Genomic DNA, 24,096 nt, shown 5'->3' on the forward strand with positions numbered 1-24,096 from the left:
CTACTGTGCACTGAAAGCACAGAACAAGTGAAGCATCTTCCCAATGGCATCAAACATGTATTCCACCCTAGCCTTTGGATCCAAGCAACATCCCTGTGATCACGGCTCTAGTGCTCTGAACACCACATAAAATTCCTCCAGCCAGGAACAGGCTGGCACTGTGAAACTTCAAAAGGCTTCAGGCAGACAGACTGATATTCTGGGCTGCAGGAATCCCACAGTGGCCGAGGACAGATCCTGCAGCATGTAATCAGGAAAGGAAACACTATAAACAATCTGAGGCAGTTAGCTGCTTCCTGAATGCAGAGTGAGAATGTGTCCCACATGAGGACCCAGTAGAATCCTGCCTTTTCTCTGCACCAGCCCCAGTGCTTCACTTCAGCTGTGTTGACACAGGGTCGGCAGGAGAAAGCGAGCTCAGCACATGAAAAGTGGTAATACGCCCTCTTTGTTTGCAGGGTTTAAAACCTTTAGCGGCCCCTGTGATAATGCTGCTGTCAGGCGACACACAGTAGAAAACAGGCACCTCGGACAACAGAAAATAGACACGTTGGACCTTCACTATGGCCTGCCTCAGTCCCATCCTGAGTGCCACACGTGGAGGTGAGTGAGCAGAGAGAACAGAAGCTCCTTAGCGGCTCCTGGTGCTGGAGGAAGGTTCTGGAATGCCCACAGAAATCCTTTGTTGTACGGAGGACATGCCTGGACCAACGCAGAAGCACTGCTCTGACTATGTGGAGGCAATCGCTTTGGGGACTCCTTTCCCCAAAGGGACAATGATTTGTTGCACCCTCTTAATTTGTTTTATTCCCCACACACTTTGGGATTGTACAAATACGGCAACCTAATTTTCCACACAAGTGACAGCTGATGTGGGTGTGAGAATTCAATAACTACCAGCATAATAGAGGGTAAACTTGTCTCCCATGTCGTTAATAGATTTCTGTCTTGCAAACCACTGCCTTAAAAACCATCCACCCAAAATGGCTTGATACGCATACAAAGCCAAATTTTATGTACCGTCACATAAAGTGCTTGCAGCCTGCTACCTGCATCCATATCTGTTCAACTGCCCCTCAAACACTCCCCCTACAAACACTGCACTATAGAACACATATAGGAAAAAACAAGCTCACAGGGAGAGAAAGGTTGACGTACGTTTGCGAGAAACTCAAGTTCAAACACATTCACAAGGACATCACCATAAACTCAGACCAGGCAACTCTCTTGGAATGCCAAGTGAGTGTCAAGAAGATAAATTATTGTTCCATATATTTTCAATGCATCTTCCACATAAAAACATACTGCATGAAAAGTGCATTATTCTACAACGTCTCTATGTAAATCAGAACTGGGGGCTAAATAAGTCGTGTCTGTCATCTTCTGTTCTATGCAGAACCTGGGGTGGTGCTTAATTTGCTGAGTGCCAGGGCAAGGGTAGTGAAATGAGGAAAACCTGTTCTAAGACTCGACTGAAAAGCTCTGTAAAACAAGACACAGCAGTGCATTCCAGGAAAGTCTGACACTGAGAATGGGCGGGCTCTCGCTCTCCCCCACAAATACAATCACAATGAATTCTTAAGGTGCATTTCCATGCACGGTAATCCTGATATACACAGACTGCCTTGACAAAAGTACCCCAAATTCCAACAAAACAAACACAATTGTTCTGAGACTGAGACACACTAGAGATACTGGATGGATGCCAAGGATTTGCGACTCCCTTTTCTTGATTTTTTTACTTTTTTGTTTGGGAAATTCCATGGCGTTTCTATGTCTACTGCAATATTAGGTTGTGAGAGGGCTTAGACCAGCAGCAAGCGCAGAGAGCAGAGCGGTTTCGGCTGACAGAGGCGGCGTGCCACTTTCCCCTCTGTCACTCACTGTGAAGTGTGCCTGTCCGCACCGAGAGGCTCAGGGAATTCCTTTCCCAGGGAATGTCAGAGGAGAGCAGGAGTGAGGCACGCCGCCCCCCAAACCCCCGCCCCCCCCTCCCATCCCCTGTCCCACCACATGCACCATTTCCCTTCCTGCCCTCCACCCCACATCCATCCACACAGCCTGGTGACAACAGCATGACTGAGTGGAGGGGGGGCGGGGTCAGGAGGGACGAGCGAGAGAGAGCGAGTGCGAGAGAAGCAGAGCTACAGGAGGGAATGTAGCCGCGTGCCAGAACTCAGACAGGGAGGGAGAGCACTTCAGCCCTCCTGCAGCTGGTCTGGGGGGAGGAAGCAAAGTGTGACGAGCTGATAAAGAGTACATAACACTGATGCTGTGCGTCAGTAACATACTACAATTTTTAAAAATTGCTGCCTGACAAGGCTTGCATGGTTTCTCTTTGCAGAGCCTAAGCAGCAGTAAATAAAATTACAGAACTCAGAACAGGAAAGCTACACACCACCTTTGACACCTGTGCTGGAAAAATACTTGTTACTGACTAAAGCCTATTTCATAGCTAGATGAACAGCCTACATGGCACTGACTGACACAATGATTATATGCAGGCTAGCAACGGACAGGTACAGAGGCCCGCACATCAAAGTTGGTTATTCCTGCACTCAGTGGAAAACTGACAGAATTATCTCTAAGCTAGCAAGCCTCCTCCTGCACAACAGAGGAAAGAGGGTAACGAGTACTAGTACTACATGTGGAAGTGTGTTATATACACGCCTGCATGCGTGTGTACCACCCTGTGTTCTCCAAGAGCCAGTCCATCTACCCAGCTCTTCCCAACAGCAGAAACATGGAGCCAGTCGCCTCGGTCACTTCGGCACCTGTTCCTGCTCCTTTCCTGAACATGTCTGACACTGTAATTTCACCAATGACAGACAAATTGTGCCACACTGGTGAGACAGTGAGAGAGAGAGAGAGAGAGAGAGAGAGAGAGAGAGAGAGATGGAGACAGTGGACAGGGGTGGTGCTGCTCTGAGCATGCTGTCCAGCTTAAGCACAGTCAAACCAGCCAGGTAATGACAAACCTCAGCCAAAGCCCCGGTCCCACAGAGATCAGAGACAGAGACAGCCCCCCTTACCCATGCCTGTGGGAGCCCCTGGAGCGACCCGAGTAGTATGAGTACCCAGAGTAGGTTGACTCTGTGTCCATGGTGGCGCTGTCCTGCCCCAGCGATTGGCCGAGGGGCCTGTCGAGGTTGTTTGGCTTGGTGCCCGGCAGGCACAGAGGGAGCTTGTGGGCAGTCTTGTCCGGCAGGAGGCGGAGCTCGCTGAGGAGATTGTCCGCGTGCCGTCGAGATTCTATTTTGAAAGCAACCCTGGGGGCTCCCTATTAGGAATCATCAACCTGTAGAAAAGAAAAAAATAGTCAAGGTACAGCCTGACATTTGTAAATTTAAACAGAAACACAAAGAAGCCTGTTCCACCAGAAAGGAGCCAAAGGTGCTCAAGAGCAGGTTACATAGAGATGCAGCCCCCACAATTGATTAGTCTCAATTTTCCCACTTTGGAGCACTTCCTCTAAAATCAACCTGTGGCCATTTGGTGAGGAGAATCAACAGATTAGAGATGGTAAGGGATGGGACGAATCAGCGCCGCATTCAATTTAAAGTGACTGATGATGACAACAGCATTCATACGTACAGCCTAATCCAATCTGTCATCAGAACTGGACCCATAAGAGGATTTACGGGGGGTAATGAATTAGAACAGAGGTAATGAAACATAATTCCCCTGGTACACAGAAAGACCATCCCCTTCGCATGCAGATTACCAGATCTGTGGTGTACAAAACACACCTCCCATCTCCCCACAGAGGTCTTGCTCCATTTCCAGCTCTATTTCTCCCGCTGAACACCGAATTTCACCTGCTGGATGTTTTCTGCACCCTTTGTGGTTCAGGTGCATGAAACTGCAGAGAGGTTTCTACCATGACTATGCAGTGTTACAGCTACCGGAACTACTGGAACAAAGCTTGATCTCTGCTGTTGAGGAGGCTCTGTCACCGTCCTCTGTAAGGAACGTGATCCGGGAGCATTCCCACAGCCACCACCGCTGTCATTTCAAAGGACAATGTCTGCAGAGCCAATTAAAAGGAGCTTTGAGCGGGAGCGGAGTGCTTATGTTATTAAAGGACTGTGTGCAGTGTCTGTCTGTGGTAATTAAAACTATGAGAGGCATCCTCACAGGAATCTAATTATACCGAGTCTTTATTAACGGGAAAGATCAGACCACTGAGGAAGAGACTCCTCTGCCATCTCAGAGCGGGATTTCATTCCTGCTTCTGCTTGCGCTTTTCTTTAGGCAAGACAAACACAAGGGGGACCACGCCGGAATATCAAATGAGTGCTTGCACGAGCGTTGACTCAGAAAATGATCTGGATAAATAATTCTGAATCTGCAGACCCTTTTTTCCAGCAGCAGAGAACTGACACCCATTCACACTCCACTAGCCCTCAGGCTTTCTCTGAACGGCTTCGCTCTGTCCTGAAATACTGCATCTGACATAAACATGTATATGGTAATCATCAAAAAAGAAACTATATCACTGCTAGGCACATTAAAACCCATAGCCAAAAGACAGGTGATATGTCTTTCTTTCTTCCTCACGCATTCCCTTCTGTAATCAATACTTCCAGGTATTGTGCAAGTGTTCACTCATCTCCCTCACATGCATGGTCATGTGACCACAGAGGGCTTCCTTCTAGTGGCACAAAACCCAGCTATAACAAAGGACCTGTTCCTGTCTTTGCACAGACCCATGGGTGGTGAGGTCCTCTCTAACTCAAGAAGCACATGAGCAACACCAGGCTCTAAGGGGGACGGGGACACCACAGCTGTAAGGTTTTGCTGCTCACAGCCAGCAATCGATCGCAGGGAGACCATATTGGTGCCTGGGGTACAGGCTTAAGCATCCTGCACCTTTCTCCTCCTTCATGGATCTTTATGTAAAATCGTGTGACCTCTAACAATACACAGCTGATTCAATGCCGAAGGTATCACCTCATCATTGCCACTCAAGGTGAAACAGGAAGGGGGTGGTGAACGTGCTGGGGTCCGCTTTTAAGAAGTGGACTACTTAGTGATCCTCCTAAACATAAAGCTGTGCACCTTTTATAGCCCTGACAATCCCAACATGGGCTCCAGGTGTAAGATCTGTAAGGCTCTCACCATCCATCGGTGTGGCCACGCCACTGCTCCATGCGCTGTGAGTGTGGACAATTTAAAACAAGGGAAAGAACTCAGCGGGAAGAGGGAAGAGCAAAACTAAGGAAATGTCAGGAATGTCAGGAAATGTCCCACTCACTCTCACTACCCCAATACCTGTGAGCCACTCAGAAGCAGCAACTGCTTTACTCACTTACTTATGTCCCAGATGTGGAACAACAGCTGCACACAGGAAATCCCAACATTTAAGAAATCCAAAGAGGCACCAAGGGTGACACACACACACTGTTGATCTACAGTAAACTTTCCATAGTCTCTGTTTAACTAGCTCTTCCTTCAACCCTCCTCTCCCTGAATGACTGAACTTGCCTCTCTGTCTCCCCTTCTTCCATAAATCTCAGGTATTATGCAAATGCCACAATGTTTATTAATAATCTCTCTACCTAATGGGATTAAAAACCTACGGCAGCAATTATGCTAATCTTAAAGTTGATTCCTATTCTTCCTGTCTCCATAGCCCTATACAAGTTCATAGTGTACAAAGTAATTTCACGGGCATGTACATGCCACAATAATATAAAGGCTCTACCCTGAAAGGAAAAAGCTGATTGCATTTACCACCTACCACAAGCCTCAGACAGCTATAACACTCTGCTCAGTTAGTTCAAAAATATAATCAAAAATATATCATTGTTCATTAATGAGTGCACTGCTTATTGTATTAATTTGATTACTGTATATGCAAAAATTGTCAGATGGAAATCAATGCTTTTCCAAGAAGTGGTTATTAGACTGGAGGCATCATTTGCTGAGATGAGGTAATCACTAGCAACAAAACATTCAGCCCTCATTAGCAGGAGATCATCACAGAGGAGAGAGGAACAGGGAAACTCTCCCGAGAGGCTAAGTCTCAGATGGCATTTTTGCTCACATGCGCTAAGCAACTCTCCTTAAAATGGCGCCAGATATTGCTCAGTCAGCTTTGCAAGTTTCCAAATTCAAAATAACACATTTCTGCCCTACACTGCCATTTTAGACCAAGTGTACATAAATGTATACTTCAAGTTGGTTAGTCATCCCAGAATTCAGCATGTCTGGGTGACTGAGAAGTCTGCATATTTTAATCCAGTTCCATTTATCTGCAGCAGCACCCAAAAACAACAACATTCTTTATGTCTAACCTAATTTATCACCACAAGATTAAATTTGTGGATACATTTTTTTGTCTAGAATCAGACAAATGACATTGGGTCATGTGATTATGATGCCCTTTTTCTTGCACGTAAACAGACACTGACAAATCTACTTTGGGGCTGGATGTCCGGGCTCAAACTACTCAGAATCACATTCATACCTATCTAGTTCGCAAGTGCCATCTGTGAAGACTTAGAACAATGAAACATTTCATACCAATAAGTTTTTTTCCTTTTCTTTTTTCCAGTAACTGCCCTTTACCTTTCTCTACAGCGTCTAACTGATCCACTAGCTTCAGTTGTAAGCAATATAAAACACAGATTCACACAATGAAGTAAAGTTTTTCGCCTTTAAAAAAGACCAGATGTAAAGTGTGTGTTTTGCTGCTCCTGCGTCCACCAAATTGGTGAAAATAAATTATTAAAAAAATTATGCGTGAGGACATGACTTGCAACATTCAGTTTTAAAACCCACTTTCAGTTTCATTTTTGTGTATTTATCAGTAGCTTTGTTCCGATGTTGATTTAAATGGAGATTGTCCCAGATACACCAGTTTTTAAATTATTCTCCTCTGTCAGCAATTAAGTACTTGTGTTACATGCATAAAACTTTATTTGGAGTAAGAACTCCTTCACACTTTGCTTGTTCATTTGAATTGGAACACAGCCTAACCATTTTTCCTAGACCCCACAGAAGACTGTCTCCCTCTACCCCAAAAAATAAGTGTTTCCCCTAATGTAAAACAACATTTTTCCCATAATTCACAGAATAACTGTTCCATGAAACTCTGCTTAGTAAAAGTGTTTCTCCTACCATACAGAGTAAGTGCTGCATCACAGCCCTTGGAATAACGCCCTTGTAATAACCCCCCCCCGAATAACAATGTTTCCCTTGTGTCCACCCTGGGAAGGATCCAGACACCCCTAAAGACATGCAAACAAGATAGGGTCCTCCAGTGCTTGTCAAAAACACATTTTCATTGATCTTCTGAGATGGGAAACAACCAAAAATACACAAGAACAAGATTAAAAAAACATGTTGTGAGGGTTGTGTTGGGGGGCTGGAGTAGGGAGTGGATGCAAACCTAAACATACCATTTGATATCATCCAGAAAACAGAAACTACTTTCATGTATAAGTCAAAGATCTATTTTAATGAAATGTAAAGGGAGCAATGGTGGAGTGTACTCTTTTCCTGTCATTTTATTTTAGGGAGACTTTACACCCAGAAAGTTATTTCAAAAAACAATGCAATAAAAATAGCCTGGGTCTTAACACAGGTTACACACCAACACAGCCCATCGAGTGTCCCATCTTCAGCAGTACACAGATTTACACTACAGCTCTGTGCTGACATGTTGAACTGATGGTGCTTTCTTTGATAAGGGTACTCTTTGGGGAGTGCCTTCCCGCCAATAAGGGATAACCAGGCATCAAAAAAATGTGAGCAGAGTCATTATCTCCAGCCTTGCTGACTTCTTCCCAGAGCAGTTTCACTTTTCCTGTTTGGCCTTGCCCACATGCAATGGGGGGGTGGGTTTGAGCAACTGAACGAAACAAGAAAAGAAGAACGTGTGATGCCTTAATCCGTGAAATCGTCCGATCCCTCCCGTGTCAGCGTGCCAGATGCAGCCCCCCGGAGGCACCGCGGGTGCCGCTGAGCACTGATTTGGCAGACGCCGCTCTGCCGAGGGCCACTGCCAAAAAAACTGTGTTGCCCGCACTCCGCGCTCCACTCACCACCTCTCGCCGGCTGCAACGCGGCCCTCTCTGTACTGCTTTCAGGAGAGCCTCTGGGGGCGATTACAGTCTGTCCACCGGAACAGCTGAATGGAGCACCGAATAACTTTGGGGTTGCATTCCAAACCACTCCTAGGCCCCCCTCTCACCAACACTGACCTCTGATGCTCAGAGTTCAGCATGTAGCAGGAATTGTTTCCTTACTGAAAACTGATCAGACACTAGTGCAGCTGAGGGGACACTGTAGCAGTTTGGAAAGCAAACCAGAATAAGCAACAAGAAAACATCATCCTAAAAAAAATACAACATAGGAGAGAGGGCAGCCCCTCCCCCTCCCAGCCCCCCCATGAGGTATGTTTAAACTCTCCCTCCCATCCCCCGTACCCCTACGCCCAGCCATGGCTTATCAATGAGCAATCTCCACTAACAGCATTCCACTGAGGTTATATCACAACAGCATCTGGAAGATGGCTTGAGCGCCGAACCACAGAATCAGATTTAGGATGTTTCACTGCAGGGAAAAAATGTATATGAGCATTGTCACGGCAACCCAAGACATAAAAAGCATTGTTGCAGTTCCAGGATTCAGACAGAGCTTAACAGTTCTCTCCTGGAGCACATGCATTATGCCTGACTTTCTAAAGATCTTCACTGAACATTTATGCATTCCTGCAGTCTTGTTTCTGGGCTCCAAAGCACTGGAGTGCTGTCAGAGTCTGGAACCTGGATGCCAAGAAGGTACTCCAGCGCATCTGATTAAGACCCAGGCATCTCAAAGACTCCAAAATCAAAGGCAAAACAATTCCCACACAAACAGTGTAAAATTCTAACACCTTACAATCAGCATTAGGAAGAGACATAGAGCTGTAAACTCAGATTAAAGGTAATACAGAGAGGCCAGAAAAATTGGCACTGTGTACTGCCTTTGCTGGTATTAAGCTGAAAAAACTGAGTGGAAGTTCTTCATAGCTGCTTTACAGCAAAGACCAAGTAAGAAAACCCAATGCTCTGAAATAGCAGGACTGAGATTACGTGCCTGGCTGAACAACAAAAAAAACCATGCTGGGAATCTGGGAGAGGAACATGAACTCTCATCACCACATCACCAGGAAATACAAGCGTGTTGGGAAGAGAGCGCCTGAAGTAAAGTGGCAGCATGCACACCCAGAGCTAAAGGTAATGTATATAGAACTAGGGAGGGCTTTTTTGTCTTCCCGCTGTACTTTCTCAAAGGGAGCCTGGGGGACAAAGGCTACATATAGGCATCCCTCCTGAGGAAGAGCCTCTGAAACAACTGAAGCAAAAGGAGGACGTTAAAGCTACACACAAACACATAAGCACACACAGGATCTCTCCTCCAGCACGCTGGCTATGACGGAAAACCGCGGAAGTGCCTCCTATGATTCATAAGCAGTTCAATTCGCACTGTCTGATTCCTGCTGACCTAAATAAGTACGACCTTTGCAAAACTGGTCAGGGTACTGAAGGCCCTGTTTAGATAATTATGTCCTCAGGTAAAGCAATGTGGCTATTCCTAATAACCTCTTAAGCAAACACGAGGGGTAAAATAAATTCTCTCTGATGCCTCAATCTCCATGACCAAACCTTAGCCATCCTATCCCACAGCTGGCAAAATTGCATTCCCAAATAAGCTCTTTTCAGAGGCATCCGTTGTCATGGCAACTCAAGAACACTGAGTCATTTCCCTGTTCTGGGATAACAAAAGGAACGAAACCGACAACAATAGCAGACTTGTGAAAGGCGCAGGTCAAATATTGCACATAAACAGTCACACAGGCAGAAATGATTCCCTCTGCAGAACGCCCTTTCAGCCTCTCTAAGCTACAGCCCTCAGCAAACTGCTTGATTAAAGGCGCTGGTCAAACACACCAGCGGCGGGGCCAAATTGTGCCAACTCACCAACAATGCACCAACCTGCCAATATTGAGGACTGTGCTAATCTACGAACTGCACTAAGCTGCCAATGATGACAACTGTGCCAGCTATCTAATTGTGAAAACAATGCATACTCATCACTGGTGTAAACTACCTGTGTGCAGAGCATTTTCTTTGTATTCCTTCACAGTGTCTCTAAAGCACTCTGAATTCAATCCAGGCTGCATGAAGCTTGGGATCAAAGGATGACAAAGGACACAAGATGAAAAATTGATAGCACCCCTTGGAACATCTTTCCCCAAGCTGTTCTATATTCAAAATTATGCCTAAAAAACTCTTAATAGTGTCATAGCACCTTTAGGGAAAAGTATCGCTGACTGACAATGCTCATTCTCTTCTGAATCCGAGGTACCACACTGCCAGTTTTGGACAGAACTCCTTTTCTTTTCAAAGCTCAACATCATACAATAGTTCAATGCATTTTTTGTTGCGTTAATTTTGGCGACCACTGAATTGTTGTCTCGGGCTTGTGAAGAGAAAAAGCAACTCTAGCATTTAATTGCATTTCAAAATTAAAGACAAATGTTGACTGAACCCAGTGCATGCGCAGATCCTCTCCCACAGGCCCACACCTCAGCAGACAAAGAGGACACTGACCAAAAATTTGACAGCGGTTATCTAGAAAGACCACATCTCCCTGCCTTCATCCACAATCATTACTCGAAATGAGAGATTCATTATACTCCATAATGGCTCACAGAAATCGTACCCCACAGACATGATTCAGGTTAAATAAACGTGATTCATTGATTAACTCAGCATGTAACGAGCGGTAAATAGAGCGGGCTGAACTGCCCCCCCCCGCCCCCCAGGGGCCGTCTTCTGTTTTCTTTCATAAGATCTCACAGCCACTTCGTTCAAAAGATCCATTCATCCGAGATGCATACAGCACTATGCCATACACTTCTTTTCAGCCAATCGGAAATAAAAGCTACTGACTCGAGCGAGGAAATGCTGACAGGGGATTGATGGGCAGGCGAGTCCAACAGCAGCTATACTCAAACACTATGGGTTCAAGATCATACATGATGTACAGAAAATATTTAACTTCAGGCAACTGAACTGTTCAGTGATTGACTACCCGCAAGCACAATCAGAGCAGAAAAAAATCATTCAACCTGAACTGTTCTGTTTCTTTTGCTGGTGTTTGTTTACTTAAAGTGCACTGTTACACATCTGACTAGCCTTTCTTTTCACACCTTATTCTCAGTATGCTCCCATTACACTTGGGTAATTACTGACATCAACATGCCATATTCTAAAAACAGCAGCCTGTGTGTGAATGCGGGACTTCTTCAGATCGCGGCCCACATGAAAAATAATATTCTGCAAATGCTGGACTGGCGGAAGCCTTGCAGAGCCAGAGAACAAGCGGAAGTTCCGTTTCCCTGCGATTGCACCGCGCATACAAGGCTGGCCTCTTGGAAACAAAGAGGGTTTAGTTTATCAGTCAAGAGCAGAAACATTTTCTTCTCTGAAGACAATCCTTTTGACACCATTGTTCACCAATTCAACACTGGATTTTTAAAAATCGTTTTCTTTAAAACGTTACGACGCAATATCCATCTTTCTGCCGTGTTTGGTCATCTTGACCCATGAGCGATTGGCACTCCCAGCATCCCCTTCTGTGTATGGAGCTCCATAGCAGGGGGCTGAATCAGAAAGACAGGAGAGCATGCAGCCATGGAGGAATGCCATATCGGTCTTTGTGGAGGGTTGCTGATAATATGCTGGGTGTCGCTGTATGGGCTCTATTACTGATGCTGTTATGGTGCCTCTGACCTTTATTTAAGTGGGTGACCTTTAAAGATTACATCTGACAAACATGTCTATGATGGCAGTGCAAACTATTACACAGGAAAAGCAACACAATGAGTAAATCTCTCACTGGACATGTTACTAAGCAATGCTCTCAACGCTGGCCCTGCTCAACGTTCGGTTCAGACATCACCAGTCGAGTCACGCACACAGTCATCAATTCCTCGCGGAAATGTAAGTATACAGCAGCATACCTTTCATTTACTACCCTAAATTCACAGGGTTCAAACAGGTTTGAAAAAGGCCACGATCTTCCCTCGGTAGGCATGTGCCAAATCTGTCAAGGTCAAGAGTTTTGCCCTCGGCAGAAGCCCGGCTTATCCGGAGCCATTGTTCTCCATGCACCAGTGATCTCTTACTGCGCTCCGGGAGGATGAGAAAAGGCCGGGGCGTTTAGTGCGCCGCTTTCTCCAACGCATGTTCCGTCGCGCCGCCGTGCCAAGCGGCCCGGGTCACGCAGCGGTGGGCCCATATGGCGTCTCCCCCGTGCATGACAGATCCGTGCTTTAGATTCACCCTGGAGTGACCTCTGGTAGTGACAGCATCAGGGGGTCGGCGCAGTTCACTGGCACACGAGGTGGCCGGTCTCTCCCCCCCCGTCTGAAGCCCCGGATCATCTGGCCTCCTGGCGACGTGCCAGCCTGTGCCAATTATGGGAGACTTTCTAAATCTGCTCCATCTCCTTCATTGCCTCACCATCTGCACACAGAAGCCATGTGAACCTGTGCCCTCAACATGGATCTCTTAAAAGCACCATGAGGACATAGATTGAGGCGGTAGCAACAGATACAGAGAATTAAGTGTTAAGTTGTAGAGAATACAAAGAAGCATATTAAACACAACCACAAGTGCAACTGTAGAGCCAAAAGCATGAGACATAGCAATGGCTGTGCTTGTTAGGAACTGTCTCTACAAACCACGGTGGTCAAGCTCTGACCTGCCCCTGGAGTGGGACAAAGCTAATGAGATGATGATGAAAAGGGATCACACGGAGGTTTAAGTGAGAGCGGTACGCAGTTCATTCAACATGCAGCCAGTGCCGTGCAAAGCTGTGTGCGCTGGGAGAGATTCAAATCTCCCCGCCCTGACAGGTCCCTTTGTTGCCTCAGGTACATGAGGAGAATGACAGCCATAACTACCGTCTGTCCGACACATTTGCAGTACTCCAACATCGGCCAACTTTCGGAGGAAGCACGGATCAAACATGTACATATTGTTCATTTCATCTCGTTTCATGAGATTTTATGTTAACTTGCACTGTTCTCCTGTTGCATTCCATTCTGTGCCGTGTTGTAGTGATCTGCGCCGAGTGATTGTGAGAAAGGAAGGCCCTCGCTTCAGGCAAAATCGCAGGGTAAAATCACTCGTGAGACAAAAGGCTGAGTACTGGCTCTTCTCCAGCTGTGCTTACACTCAGTCTCTGCTTAACACAGCGCACACAGACACAGGCATGTGCACAAACACACACATACACCAGAACCCGTCTGGAATTAAAATGACTAACACAGACACAATCGGTATTAATCTGTGAAAGAAATACCTCATGTGAAACAAGCCACGAGCCGATTAATTTGGTTGGGCTATAAACACATTATCATGAGTAAAACACCTCAGGGAAGGAGGGAGCAAACCAACTTACACATTTGTCTGAATCGTATGACCACGCAGATACTGTCTGCATACAAATAAGCACTAAAGCCATGAAACTCCAGTAATGTTCTGTAATGTCCCCCTCTCCCCTTACTAATCATTAGTCTCAGCAGCACACACAACATGAGAAAGAGTGAGAGAGAGAGAGAGAGAGACAAAGACTGAGAGCACAAGAGTGAGGAAGAAGTGGAGATGAAGAGAAAATACACTATAATCTTCACTTTTTCTCTGCACACAGTCAATGCCAGTTTGGATGCCACTTATTCTTTTCGGCTATCAGTGTTTCAGAATGTCAACTGGTATTTTTTAAGGCAGTGTTTCTCAATCCTACTCCTGCAGCCCCCCCTGTCCTGCATATCTTCTATCTATCCTTGCTGCTTGATTAAATCAGGTGTCAGCTAATCAAAAGTTCCACTGATGAGTTCAGTCAGGTAGGCAGAGCAGGGAAAGATGGAAAACGTTCGGAGCAGGGGGGACCTAGGAGCAGGATTTAGAATCAGTGTTTTAAGGTGATCAAGGTAATGGAATCACAGCAGTGTACAGTATCTGAACACTTGAGGTCTGAACTTGTGGCCCCAGAGTCCACAGCTCTGGTACCTGTACCCGAGTTTCATGGTTCAAGTCCAAGTCTAACGAAAGAGAAACATAAAATCTATAATTTTAGATTTGTAAAAAAAAAAAATCATCAAGCAATCATGTTTAAATACAGTCAAGCTGGAAAAGGGGACTGACTCTCAGACAGGCAGAGACATACCACCACAAACCTGTACACACAGCCTAATTGGTAAAACCAAATATGAAAATATACATTCTCCCAGACTGTAACAATGAATGAACATCTTCTAAGTCAAATAATAACCAATAGAACAACAAAATGGCTTTAACAAAAAGAGCTAAATTGTTGAGCTGGGCTTGCAGGATGAAGAAGGTCATCAGTGTTCACCCACAAGGCTAAGGGTCTGTACAACTTGGGCAAGGTGAAGCCCTTTTCGCCCTTGCTGCATCATGCAGTTAAACATGCAAGTAGAACAGAACCAAAGAACAAAGCCAGCCCATGCTGGCACCAAACCATTAGCATCTTACATTTGAATGTAAAGAGAAAGGCCTGGCATTACTAGACCCTTATTTACTCTACCTTCTCTTCCTTTTCTCCTTTTAACTAGGTATCGCATGTTTTGCTGCCCTGGGTTATGCTGAGGAATACATACATGAAGCACAAGAACAGAGCCTTACAGGAGAAGCGAGTGATTCTGCATGCTCAGTGTCACAAGATGAAACGACAGCAGTTTTTTCACGCATTACAACCCCTCACAGATGTACGAAACGTAACACAGACCATTTAGAAGACATGTGGGAGGTGTTACAAACCTCAAGAGGATACTGACTCAGATGACACATTTTTCCTAATGTCATAAACACAGATTTACCGTCTAGATAAAAGGAGGGAAATGACAGCGCTGAATTATTCATGCCAAAAGGATCGCAGACAGGATTGTTTTGTATCCCGGTGATTGAGTAAGGAGACGCGGGTTTTTAACGATAAAAGGAATTTCATAAAGCACCAGTTTTCGCATCTCCACCCCTTTCCAAGACACTGTCTCAAAGCCAAAGCGGTGCTTACAAAGTCATACCAGAGCGTTTTCTGAGAGGAAACATCCGTCTTGTACTGCGCTTCATCGGCGAACATGCGAGATGCAGCTCAGCAAACCTTTACAGAGATGACAATTAATTCAGTTCGGGAAACAAGGCTACCACATTCATGAAACAGAATGGCACCAACTGTATTCAGTGTGAGAAAGTTTACGTTTGGAGCATTTTTTAAACCACAACAGCAGCAGAAAGAGTGGTCTTTCTGCCTCTTCCTACAATGGGAGTCCCATTTCTGTTATTAAAATGTGTGAAATAATACAGCATGATACAACACTCTTCTTTTAGCTACATGTTTTGGACTACCAAAACAGCCATTTATCTGGATAATTGTAATAAAAACACAGGAAACCAAAGTCTGTGCCATGTTAGTATCCTATCTCTCCAGCGGTCTCTCAGGCCAGGTCACTGATAACACTGTTACTCTATAACCACAAATGTTCTATTATGACCAGATATTCAGCCCTATTTTTCCTTCAGTCCTCTGTGTAGGAGGTTCTGTTTGGTAACAGGAGGTCTCCCTGCTGTCTGCAATCCTACACTGACTTTAAGGCTGCAATACAGTCCAAATGAGAGAGAGAGAAGTTTAAATGCATGAGTGCATTCTTCAGATGACGTCGCATAAGTACATATTTTAGAATGAAGGGGAGGGGATATTGATTTGGGGGCACAATTAGGACACACTCACCCATCGTCATTCCAAAAGCGTGGCATGTGATGGAAAAAGAGCAACCAAAAAAAATTATAATAATAATTAAAAGAAAAAAAAAGAAAATGCAGAACTCTACAGGCAACCATGGAAATATGACAATGTTTGGCATGATATAACAACAGGTGCAAAAAAGCAGCAACAAAAAACAACTTAATATTTAAGATATTGCTATAAACTGAAGTGAAGGGTAGTCACCTGTACATCTGACTTTATAGCAGAGAACACTATTGATTGGTGTAAAATGTTCTGTTTTTCTAACTCTTGACAAATGCTTCTTGATAACCATATACCACATACAGATTAGTTTGAGCCTTGAAACAGAGCCACAGAGTTATTTGTCTGTTCTTTTCTGAGTAAATCGCACAGGAATCGCTAAGTCCAGCATAACTACCTCCCCTGATAGTGTGAGGAACAGACTTTTCAATCTGTTGTGCACCAAACTGACAATCCATATATGATGAATCTCTGATACAAGGAGCAAAGGGCCCACGGCTAGATGACACCATCATGCACATGGACACAGAGGCACACAGGATAAAAAAAAAATCACACACATCAGATATTATCATCAGTTGCTACAGTATCACTGATGCGTATTATATTGACAAGATAATCAGCTCGTTGCATTCCATATTGAATTCTTTCTCTGCCATTGATGAAGCTGCAAGTGTTCTCATTTTCTGGCTCATTATGTACATTTTGAGGCTGTGTGGTCTAAAATAGTACATCTATGCTCAAGAGGGAAGTTGCCTGAAAGTGCTGATCTTGGACCAGATTCCCCAAATACAATTCTAATCTTTTCAAAAGCCAAACAACTTCTGCCTGGAGCAACATTCATAGTCTGCATAAAACACAGACAGCACCAGAACCTCTTAGACAGAGGATTGAAGATATGCAGAAGCTGAATACCTGGTCATATCAGAATGTCTGTGGTTCATTCGTTCATATGGATTTTTAGAAAATGCTCCTTCAAGAGAACTTTCAACAATAGCAAGAGACATTTCAGTTTGATGTGTGCTGGTAACCTGGTCCACATGTAAAAAAAAAAAACATTGATAAACTGAAACTGAAAATCTTTTCTTATTAAAGGAATTTTGAGAGTAACAATATTACTTTCACACGTAACATTGTGACAATGTTACAATGTTAAGTGTGAGGCACTAGTCGACCACAACCAACAGAAAATCTTATGATGAAATGCTAAAGACTAATGGTCCTGTCTAGGTTTCAGTGTCAAAAACTACCTGACCCCCAAAACCAAAATCAAGTCAGTGGGTAAAAAACAGTCAGCTGTAAATGTAAATGAATGTAAGGTAACATGGTGTAAATTAAGCTATACCTTTCTGAGAGGTGGAAGAAACACGGCTTGGCTATTTGTCTTTATTATCATCGTGGGCTAAAAGAAAAGCATCGAAATTCTTAACATATCGTACACTTCACCAACTCACCTTTGAAGTTTATACAGTAGTTCATATCATAACCTCAGCCAGTGACACACACTGTCTCACGCACAGAACGAGATGGTGGGGGGATGTTTTCGCTTCCACTCTTGAAGGGCAGATCATTGATTTCAAACAGATGAGACATCAGTCGGGCGGCCGCGAAAGTAGCTATAGGAATCTCATTTGCATTAAGTGGACTCTTCATTGCCTAATCCCTTGATGTGCGCTGAAAGAACTTCTCTCACGTTCGTGTAATCGCTCATTCCAAACTGTAGAGAAACGTTCCTCGCAGATCGCTCGTTAATGGTCGTTGGGCGTTATGTTAATAATAAGCAGCCCATGCTTACATAAAGCGGAGGTGTCTAAAACAACTATTTACAAAACTTGATGTCATGTTGCTTAATAAAATCGGAAGTTGTATAAAATTTCCAAATACCAAACCATAATATTTTGGCTTGCCCCATAAGCTAATAGACGAGTCGCACTGAAATGACGGTCTGTAAGTAGGATATCCAGTATTGATTTATTGGGGCTATGGATGTCTTCTGGTCTTCAGCCTGCCCCTATCCTACCTGTAACCTACCGCATCCCAAATGGCGGACCGACGTAGGAAACTCCCTGGTCTGTTGAGGGCCTCTACAATCCTACCCTGCTCTGCTCATGGTAACAATCGGACAACGTAACTTCTCTTTCCAAACAACCGGTAAAGAGCAGCAGAAAGACTTCCAATGAAACAATGCAACCGTGCTCAAATGAGTAGGCCAAGTGTGAAGTTCGTGAGCGGAAATGTCCAGGTTCGCATGTAACATGACTTCAAAGCGTCAAATATTCGGATTTAAGCCTAACATGTGGAATTGCTATATCGAAACACACTAAACGGAATTCATTCACATATATCAATAATCCAGCAGCACGATGTAAGAGAATCGAACGTCCGTTGCCTCCCACAAAACCACTAAAAAAAATCAGAGACGAGCAGGGCTGAGCAGCTGAAAACGAAAATGTCTCAGCTAATTCGTTTAAATTTAATTGACGCCCGCATATTACAGCGACTGGTACGTCGCTGGTTAGGCTCCAACACAGCCGTTCCTTGGAGTAAGGATCAATTTACACTACGCTCCACCAATTCAAATTTCCACGCAGCAATTCTTCACGTTTCAAAAGAATACTACACCCCTTACAAAAGACCAAAGAACATTGTTTAGGTATAGAGAAAGTTTTGTTTTAACCAACAGTGGAAAATACAAAAGAGAAAGAACAGCAGACCAACCCATTTTGGCGAAAGAAAAAAAGCCCATGAAGCTAGAGCAAGAGAACTTTACACTAGCATTTTACATAAAACTGACGTCCATTCTGGCAGAAAAACGGCGATCAATGCACTTACCGATTGCGATATAAGTAAACTTTGAGGAACCGTACACATCCTTAATAAATCATTTTAGCAGATCAACATTCCCATGGAGGTATCGTACATACACATACACATGTACATTGCACTAGCAGCTTAGCAGACAGGACACACTAACCCGGATAACAGCCGTCGGAATCATTCGTACACAAGGAATGGCATGGGGGGCAGCACTTACTATGGAAGCGAAAGGAAAAGGTGTAGTACGTGTTAGTTTCGCTAGGGGGAAATAATGGAAGCCGAGCACGACGAATGTTCATTGTTGTAATTAATTTCAGGGTGTCCAGTACGTGCTCAGCGTAAAAGTCACCATTGCGGCTTCGCTCATCTTTTCTTATTTCCATTTTTTTTTTAAATTTGTGCAGTAGCTGTTAAGTCACATTCAGCCCACTGTCTGAATAAATGCATAAATGAAAGTATGCAAATAGTGTTAGAAAAAAATCAAACCTCCATCTTCCGCTTGGTATTTTTATTCTGAGAGGTCCCGCAGTGTTGAGAGTGCCAAGCAGGCAGCAGATCGGAGAGTTCAGTGTCGTCACATTTTGTCTGGAGGACCCTTGGGCGACAGATCTTGAAAATCAATTACAATGTTGTATACTGGCATGAGCCCAGACAAGCAATGCTGAAAAGTACTGTGAACGTGTGTGGCTGTGGACATACTACTAGCCTGATGATAACGACTTTGCTGATGTGGGTGATTGTAATCAATAATGACAATAAAATCATAAAACGCATTTAACAGTGTTACCAGACAGTGTTTGGGCTGTGCTGTAGTTAAATAGCAAATAATATATTTATTGTTAATTGCCTAGTTTCAGCACAGTGGAAATTATTGCCCCTATACTGGTATTTATTTAGTTTTTCTCCATTGTCAATTATCACAATTATCTCAGCATCTTAATTTCTATATGAGTCAAGTGCATTGCTGCTCCAAGGCTGTCTGTAGGTACTACAGCTTGTTTTAAAGTGGCAGTGGCATCAAGTTCAAAGACAATTTCCCAAGAGCAGCAGAGATCAATATGACAGCATTTTGAAGTGCATCCTAGGCAAAATGAGAATCAAGGACTGTTTTGACACACACTCTCACTCTCTCTCACTCTCTCTCTCTCTCTCTCTCTCTCTCTCTCTCTCTCTCTCTCTCACACACACACACACACACACACACACACACTTTTTAACCTTGGCCATAAACAGTCACTATCCACCTACAAATGTGCATCCACCCTCAATTGCAACCTAAACACAAGACCTGTCACCTTCATGATGCACATTTGACAGACAGAGCAAAGCATCAGAATGCATCAGTCTACTCTGTCCATTGGTACTGCCCTCTTTATGCAGATTACTTCTAAAATCAGTCTCTATGGATCTGTGTTGCTCTTTTCTGTATTTGTTATAGCTCCAGATGACATCCATACATCCCTACTCTTGGCAAGATTGCATTTTCCTAATCATCCTCACATTTTAATGTTCTGAGTTACATCTCTTAATTTACAGTATGTGGTCATTCCCATTGAGTCCCATTCATGGAATAAATGACTGGATTTCCTAAAATAAACTGATCATCAGAGTACCCTAAAGCTGCCCACAGCTGCCAAATAAGTAAAAAGGTATTTGGCCAGCACATGTGTTTCAGCTGCACAGTGCCATCTCTCAAGCTGAGGAAGGAAACCCCCTACTGTATGCTGGGAAACTGGTCCTTCAGAGTTATTCTCTCGTTACTCTCGTTATGCAGGTGAAGTACAGTGGAAGCAGGGTCAAAAATGATTTCTCTCATTTGTCTCTCATTTGTTTGAAACTTTGTTTTTCAAAGTCTTGGAGGCTTGGAAGAGCGGTTGTCAGCACAAACCGAGACAGCGGCAGGGAGAGCTGGCGTGTTACTCGCCTGGACGAGAACGAGGCTCGAGCTCCTTCAAGTAGCCGGACAGTGTTCCAGGTGCTGAGAGTGCTCACTGAGCAGGTGGAAGAAGCGTGTAGAAGGGAGGGGGAGGCTTATCGCGTGGTGTCATGGAGCAGCAGATGCGGGGGGGGGGGGGGGTCTGGGGAAGAGCTGGGTGGAATGAAGGTCGGGCCCTCACAGCAAGCTGAAGAAATGAGCCAAGCTCCACTACAGTCTGGCTGGGAGAACAGATGACAGATAAAGGAATTCCCCTCCACTACACAGCATGGTCTCTTCTGTTCTGTTTGGGAGTATTCCACAAAACCGTGGCCCTTAATCTCAGCCTAAGGTCCTGACAGGTCATTTCCTCCTTGTTTAAGACTGATTAGGTTTGTGTATTATCCCAGCTGATCCATTTGGCAGAACACATGTTTGAACACCTCCAAATGACCATTAATAAAGACAACTGTAGGTACAGGTGTCTCACCACATATTTCCGTCTATAGATTTCAATGCTGAAAGTCGCATGTCCTTTATCCTGTTACATAAGATGGTCATATAGCAATCAACCTTTATTGCATGAGACAGAATTAACATTGCTGCGCCACTGAAGTCTGTGCTGTTGCTGCTACAATCCATGGCAAAGACAGTTAAGGGGAAAGGTGTCAGGGCACATTCACTTCCACTGCGCTGTTTATTTTAATGCAATATAAGCAGCCTAATCTTTGTTTAACATCAAGGTCTGTCAGACTGCGCCATCAAGCTGGCGAAGATAGAGGAGATTGCTTTGATTCGGTCTGTTATACATTACAATAGACTCAGTGAGCTTGTAAGGAGACTCTTTATGGGGTATGTAAATACATATTTATCACCAGGCTTGTATGTCTGGTTGGGTATTTATGGAGTTTGATCAGGAGATATGCAGTAAACTCACACAATTTCTCTACCTCTTGCTTCTTTCTATCCTTTCGTTCCTTAACCATTTTCTTTGTGCATTAGTTTTCACCTTCTTGTGGACCTCACACGTTGTACATTTTGTGTATTCTCTCTCCTCCTCTGTCTCTCACTCACACGCAAACGCACGCACACATAGCAAGACGGAACTAAATGTGTAGATAAGCCAATAATTATTTTACCTTGAATCTTGAATCTTCTATGGAACATACAACTCAATGATCTCATCTCACGTGCATTACAGTCTGGGGTTGAGAACACAAAGTTTTTGCCCGTATCATGCTGCACTCACACAGCGTTTGTGTAATCACCTTTTCTAGGCGACCGATAGAGGGCAACCGTATAACGCCTCAGAAAAACCATGATTTCACATACCAGTATGGACCTTTTTCTCCTGTCTCATTCAAAATGGCATGGACATCAATTGCAAAATCTACTATGTTTTTTTATTTATTTGTGCATTGATTTATTCAATATTATTTCACCGCTTGTTACGTGTTTGGTTTTTATGAAGGCTTTTTTTGTAGGCTACTTCGACACAGCGGGCGTAAACTGCTCTGGTAGCTATGATGTTTATTTACGATGTTTGTCAATTTTTAAATCAGTAGCAAATTGCATATACTTTTGCATAATTGTTGGCAGAACAATGCTGTGGTGTTACCGATTAAATTAACCTGTCAAGGTACCCTAAATAACAGCAAATGCATTGGTATAACAGCAAGGCGGTAACTTCCGTGAAGAAGTGCTGACCTTAACGAGTTTTCATGACATGATTTTCCCTTAATCTAATTGTAACAACCATACAGAGCCACGCAACACGATCGAACGAATACGCTTATGAATAAATCAAAGTGAAGTAATAAAATTAATTCAATCACACACCTCTACGCACCGAAAATGCTGAGGACGCTGCCCCCTTATAAGTGCACCCCCCAGGAACAGGCGGCGAGAACAATCACATTTTGTTTATCAGTTTTAGAGCGCACGAAAGCAGTGAGTGTGCAGACGGTCCCCTCTGACTATGCAAGGTGGGCCCAGGGCCGCGAGATGGATGGATGGATGCGTCCCAGTTTAGACGCACTTAATGAGTTTAGAGGTAGCACGCAGGGGTGGGGTCATAAATATGCAGCTATTGTGAATATAAATAAACCAAAATGTACTGCACACAGGCCTATGCACACATTTCTTTTATTCTGGTTAGCACTGTTATTTTTTGCCATGACACTAAACTAACTGCATCAACTGTCAGAATTGTTTAAATAAACAAACGAATCACGTATCTATCTATCTATCTATCTATCTATCTATCTATCTATTTCTTATGCTTCCAATGTACAGTGCAGTGAACTAATGTGAACATATCAAAGCCCTGGAATATTAGCATATTTAAAGGTGCAGACAGTCACATAAAGACTCCTCAGCCTGTCCATATACAGGTGGTCACAGCCGGAGTCTGAATGGGACAGGGACTATCCAGCACTAACATGCCGAACGGAGTGTGCTGGCTACAATGGGAGAGTTAATGAGAACAGACTGACTCTTTTTTTCCCCCCTCTTTTCTGTCCTATTCCTCCTTTCTCCTCCTGGCCCATTTCCATCTGTTGGAGACAAAGGGCCACGAGCCAGCGCGAGAGCCGGGTCCCTGCTGGTGAAGTGCGCAGGAATAATGCGCCCATTCCCCGTGGCCGCATTTCAACACATGGATCTTCCTTTGTACAATAGCCGGGACGGCGCAGGCAGTCTCTCATAGCGCTCCTCTGCAGAAGGCCCAGGAGCAGGAGGAGGAGGAGGAGGAGGAGGAAGGGGGGCAACTTTCAGTCACAATAATGATAATAATGTGAGGGGGGGGGGGGGGTGCACACAACAACATGACTGTCAATCATGTTGCCTTCATAGCGAATACAACGCTGTTTGTTATTATGAAATGTGCAAAACGTAAAAAGCCTAAGAATCAAAATGAGTTTCTGTTTATGCACACTGTCTGTGTGCGAATCTATCGGCATAATAAAGGAGGATACTGTATGCCTAAATAATAAACCAGGGTCTTTGAATCCATCCTGACATATGGTCACTTGTAGCCCTGTGCCATTACATAATCCTCTGTGAAAAGGGAAAGCGTTATGGCCCTTTCTCACACACAAACACATATGTGCCGGTCACACTGCTCTGTTCACAGCTCACAGGAGTTTTCCGCCTCTTTGCCTCATAGAGGATACATTACAGAGAAACAGCAAAAAAGAAAGAAAAAAGCAATGAAGTGAAAATAATCATAAAGAGCTCAGATTGTCTGTAGTGTAGAGACTGGGAAACAGAGAGCCGCGTTTTGAACATAACAAAAAAAATGAAATTAGTGTTAGTTGTTTGTGTTCAGTATAGTAAGGATTCTGTATGAGGACACAAACACATAAGCACTGTGCACATGCTCCTTTCTGATTGCTCTGAAATTATTTACTGATGCACATTCAGAAATCTCAGATGATTATGAATAAAAGGAAAGAAACAAAGTGCTCACAATTAACAGCTTTGTTACAGAAGCATACAGACATAGCCCTTCTCTTTCATTCTGAACTGAATCACTG

The 24,096-nt window shown here is 44.1% G+C and overlaps 1 protein-coding gene across 1 annotated transcript in view; it reads right to left on the minus strand.

The window, feature by feature from the left end:
* LOC118785919 (vang-like protein 1) overlaps positions 1-18,822 on the minus strand; it is a 53,956-nt gene extending 35,134 nt beyond the window's left edge. The window contains exons 1-2 of the mRNA XM_036540869.1: positions 18,661-18,822; positions 3,033-3,298 (exon numbers count right to left, since the gene is read on the minus strand). Coding sequence (XP_036396762.1) covers positions 3,033-3,103 — 71 coding nt within the window. The 5' untranslated portion in view covers positions 3,104-3,298; positions 18,661-18,822. The remainder of the gene's footprint in view (positions 1-3,032; positions 3,299-18,660) is intronic.
* Between the last annotated feature and the right edge of the window lie 5,274 nt (positions 18,823-24,096).

Source organism: Megalops cyprinoides, chromosome 11 (genome assembly GCF_013368585.1).
Source record: "Megalops cyprinoides isolate fMegCyp1 chromosome 11, fMegCyp1.pri, whole genome shotgun sequence".
Taxonomy (NCBI): Eukaryota; Metazoa; Chordata; class Actinopteri; order Elopiformes; family Megalopidae; genus Megalops; species Megalops cyprinoides.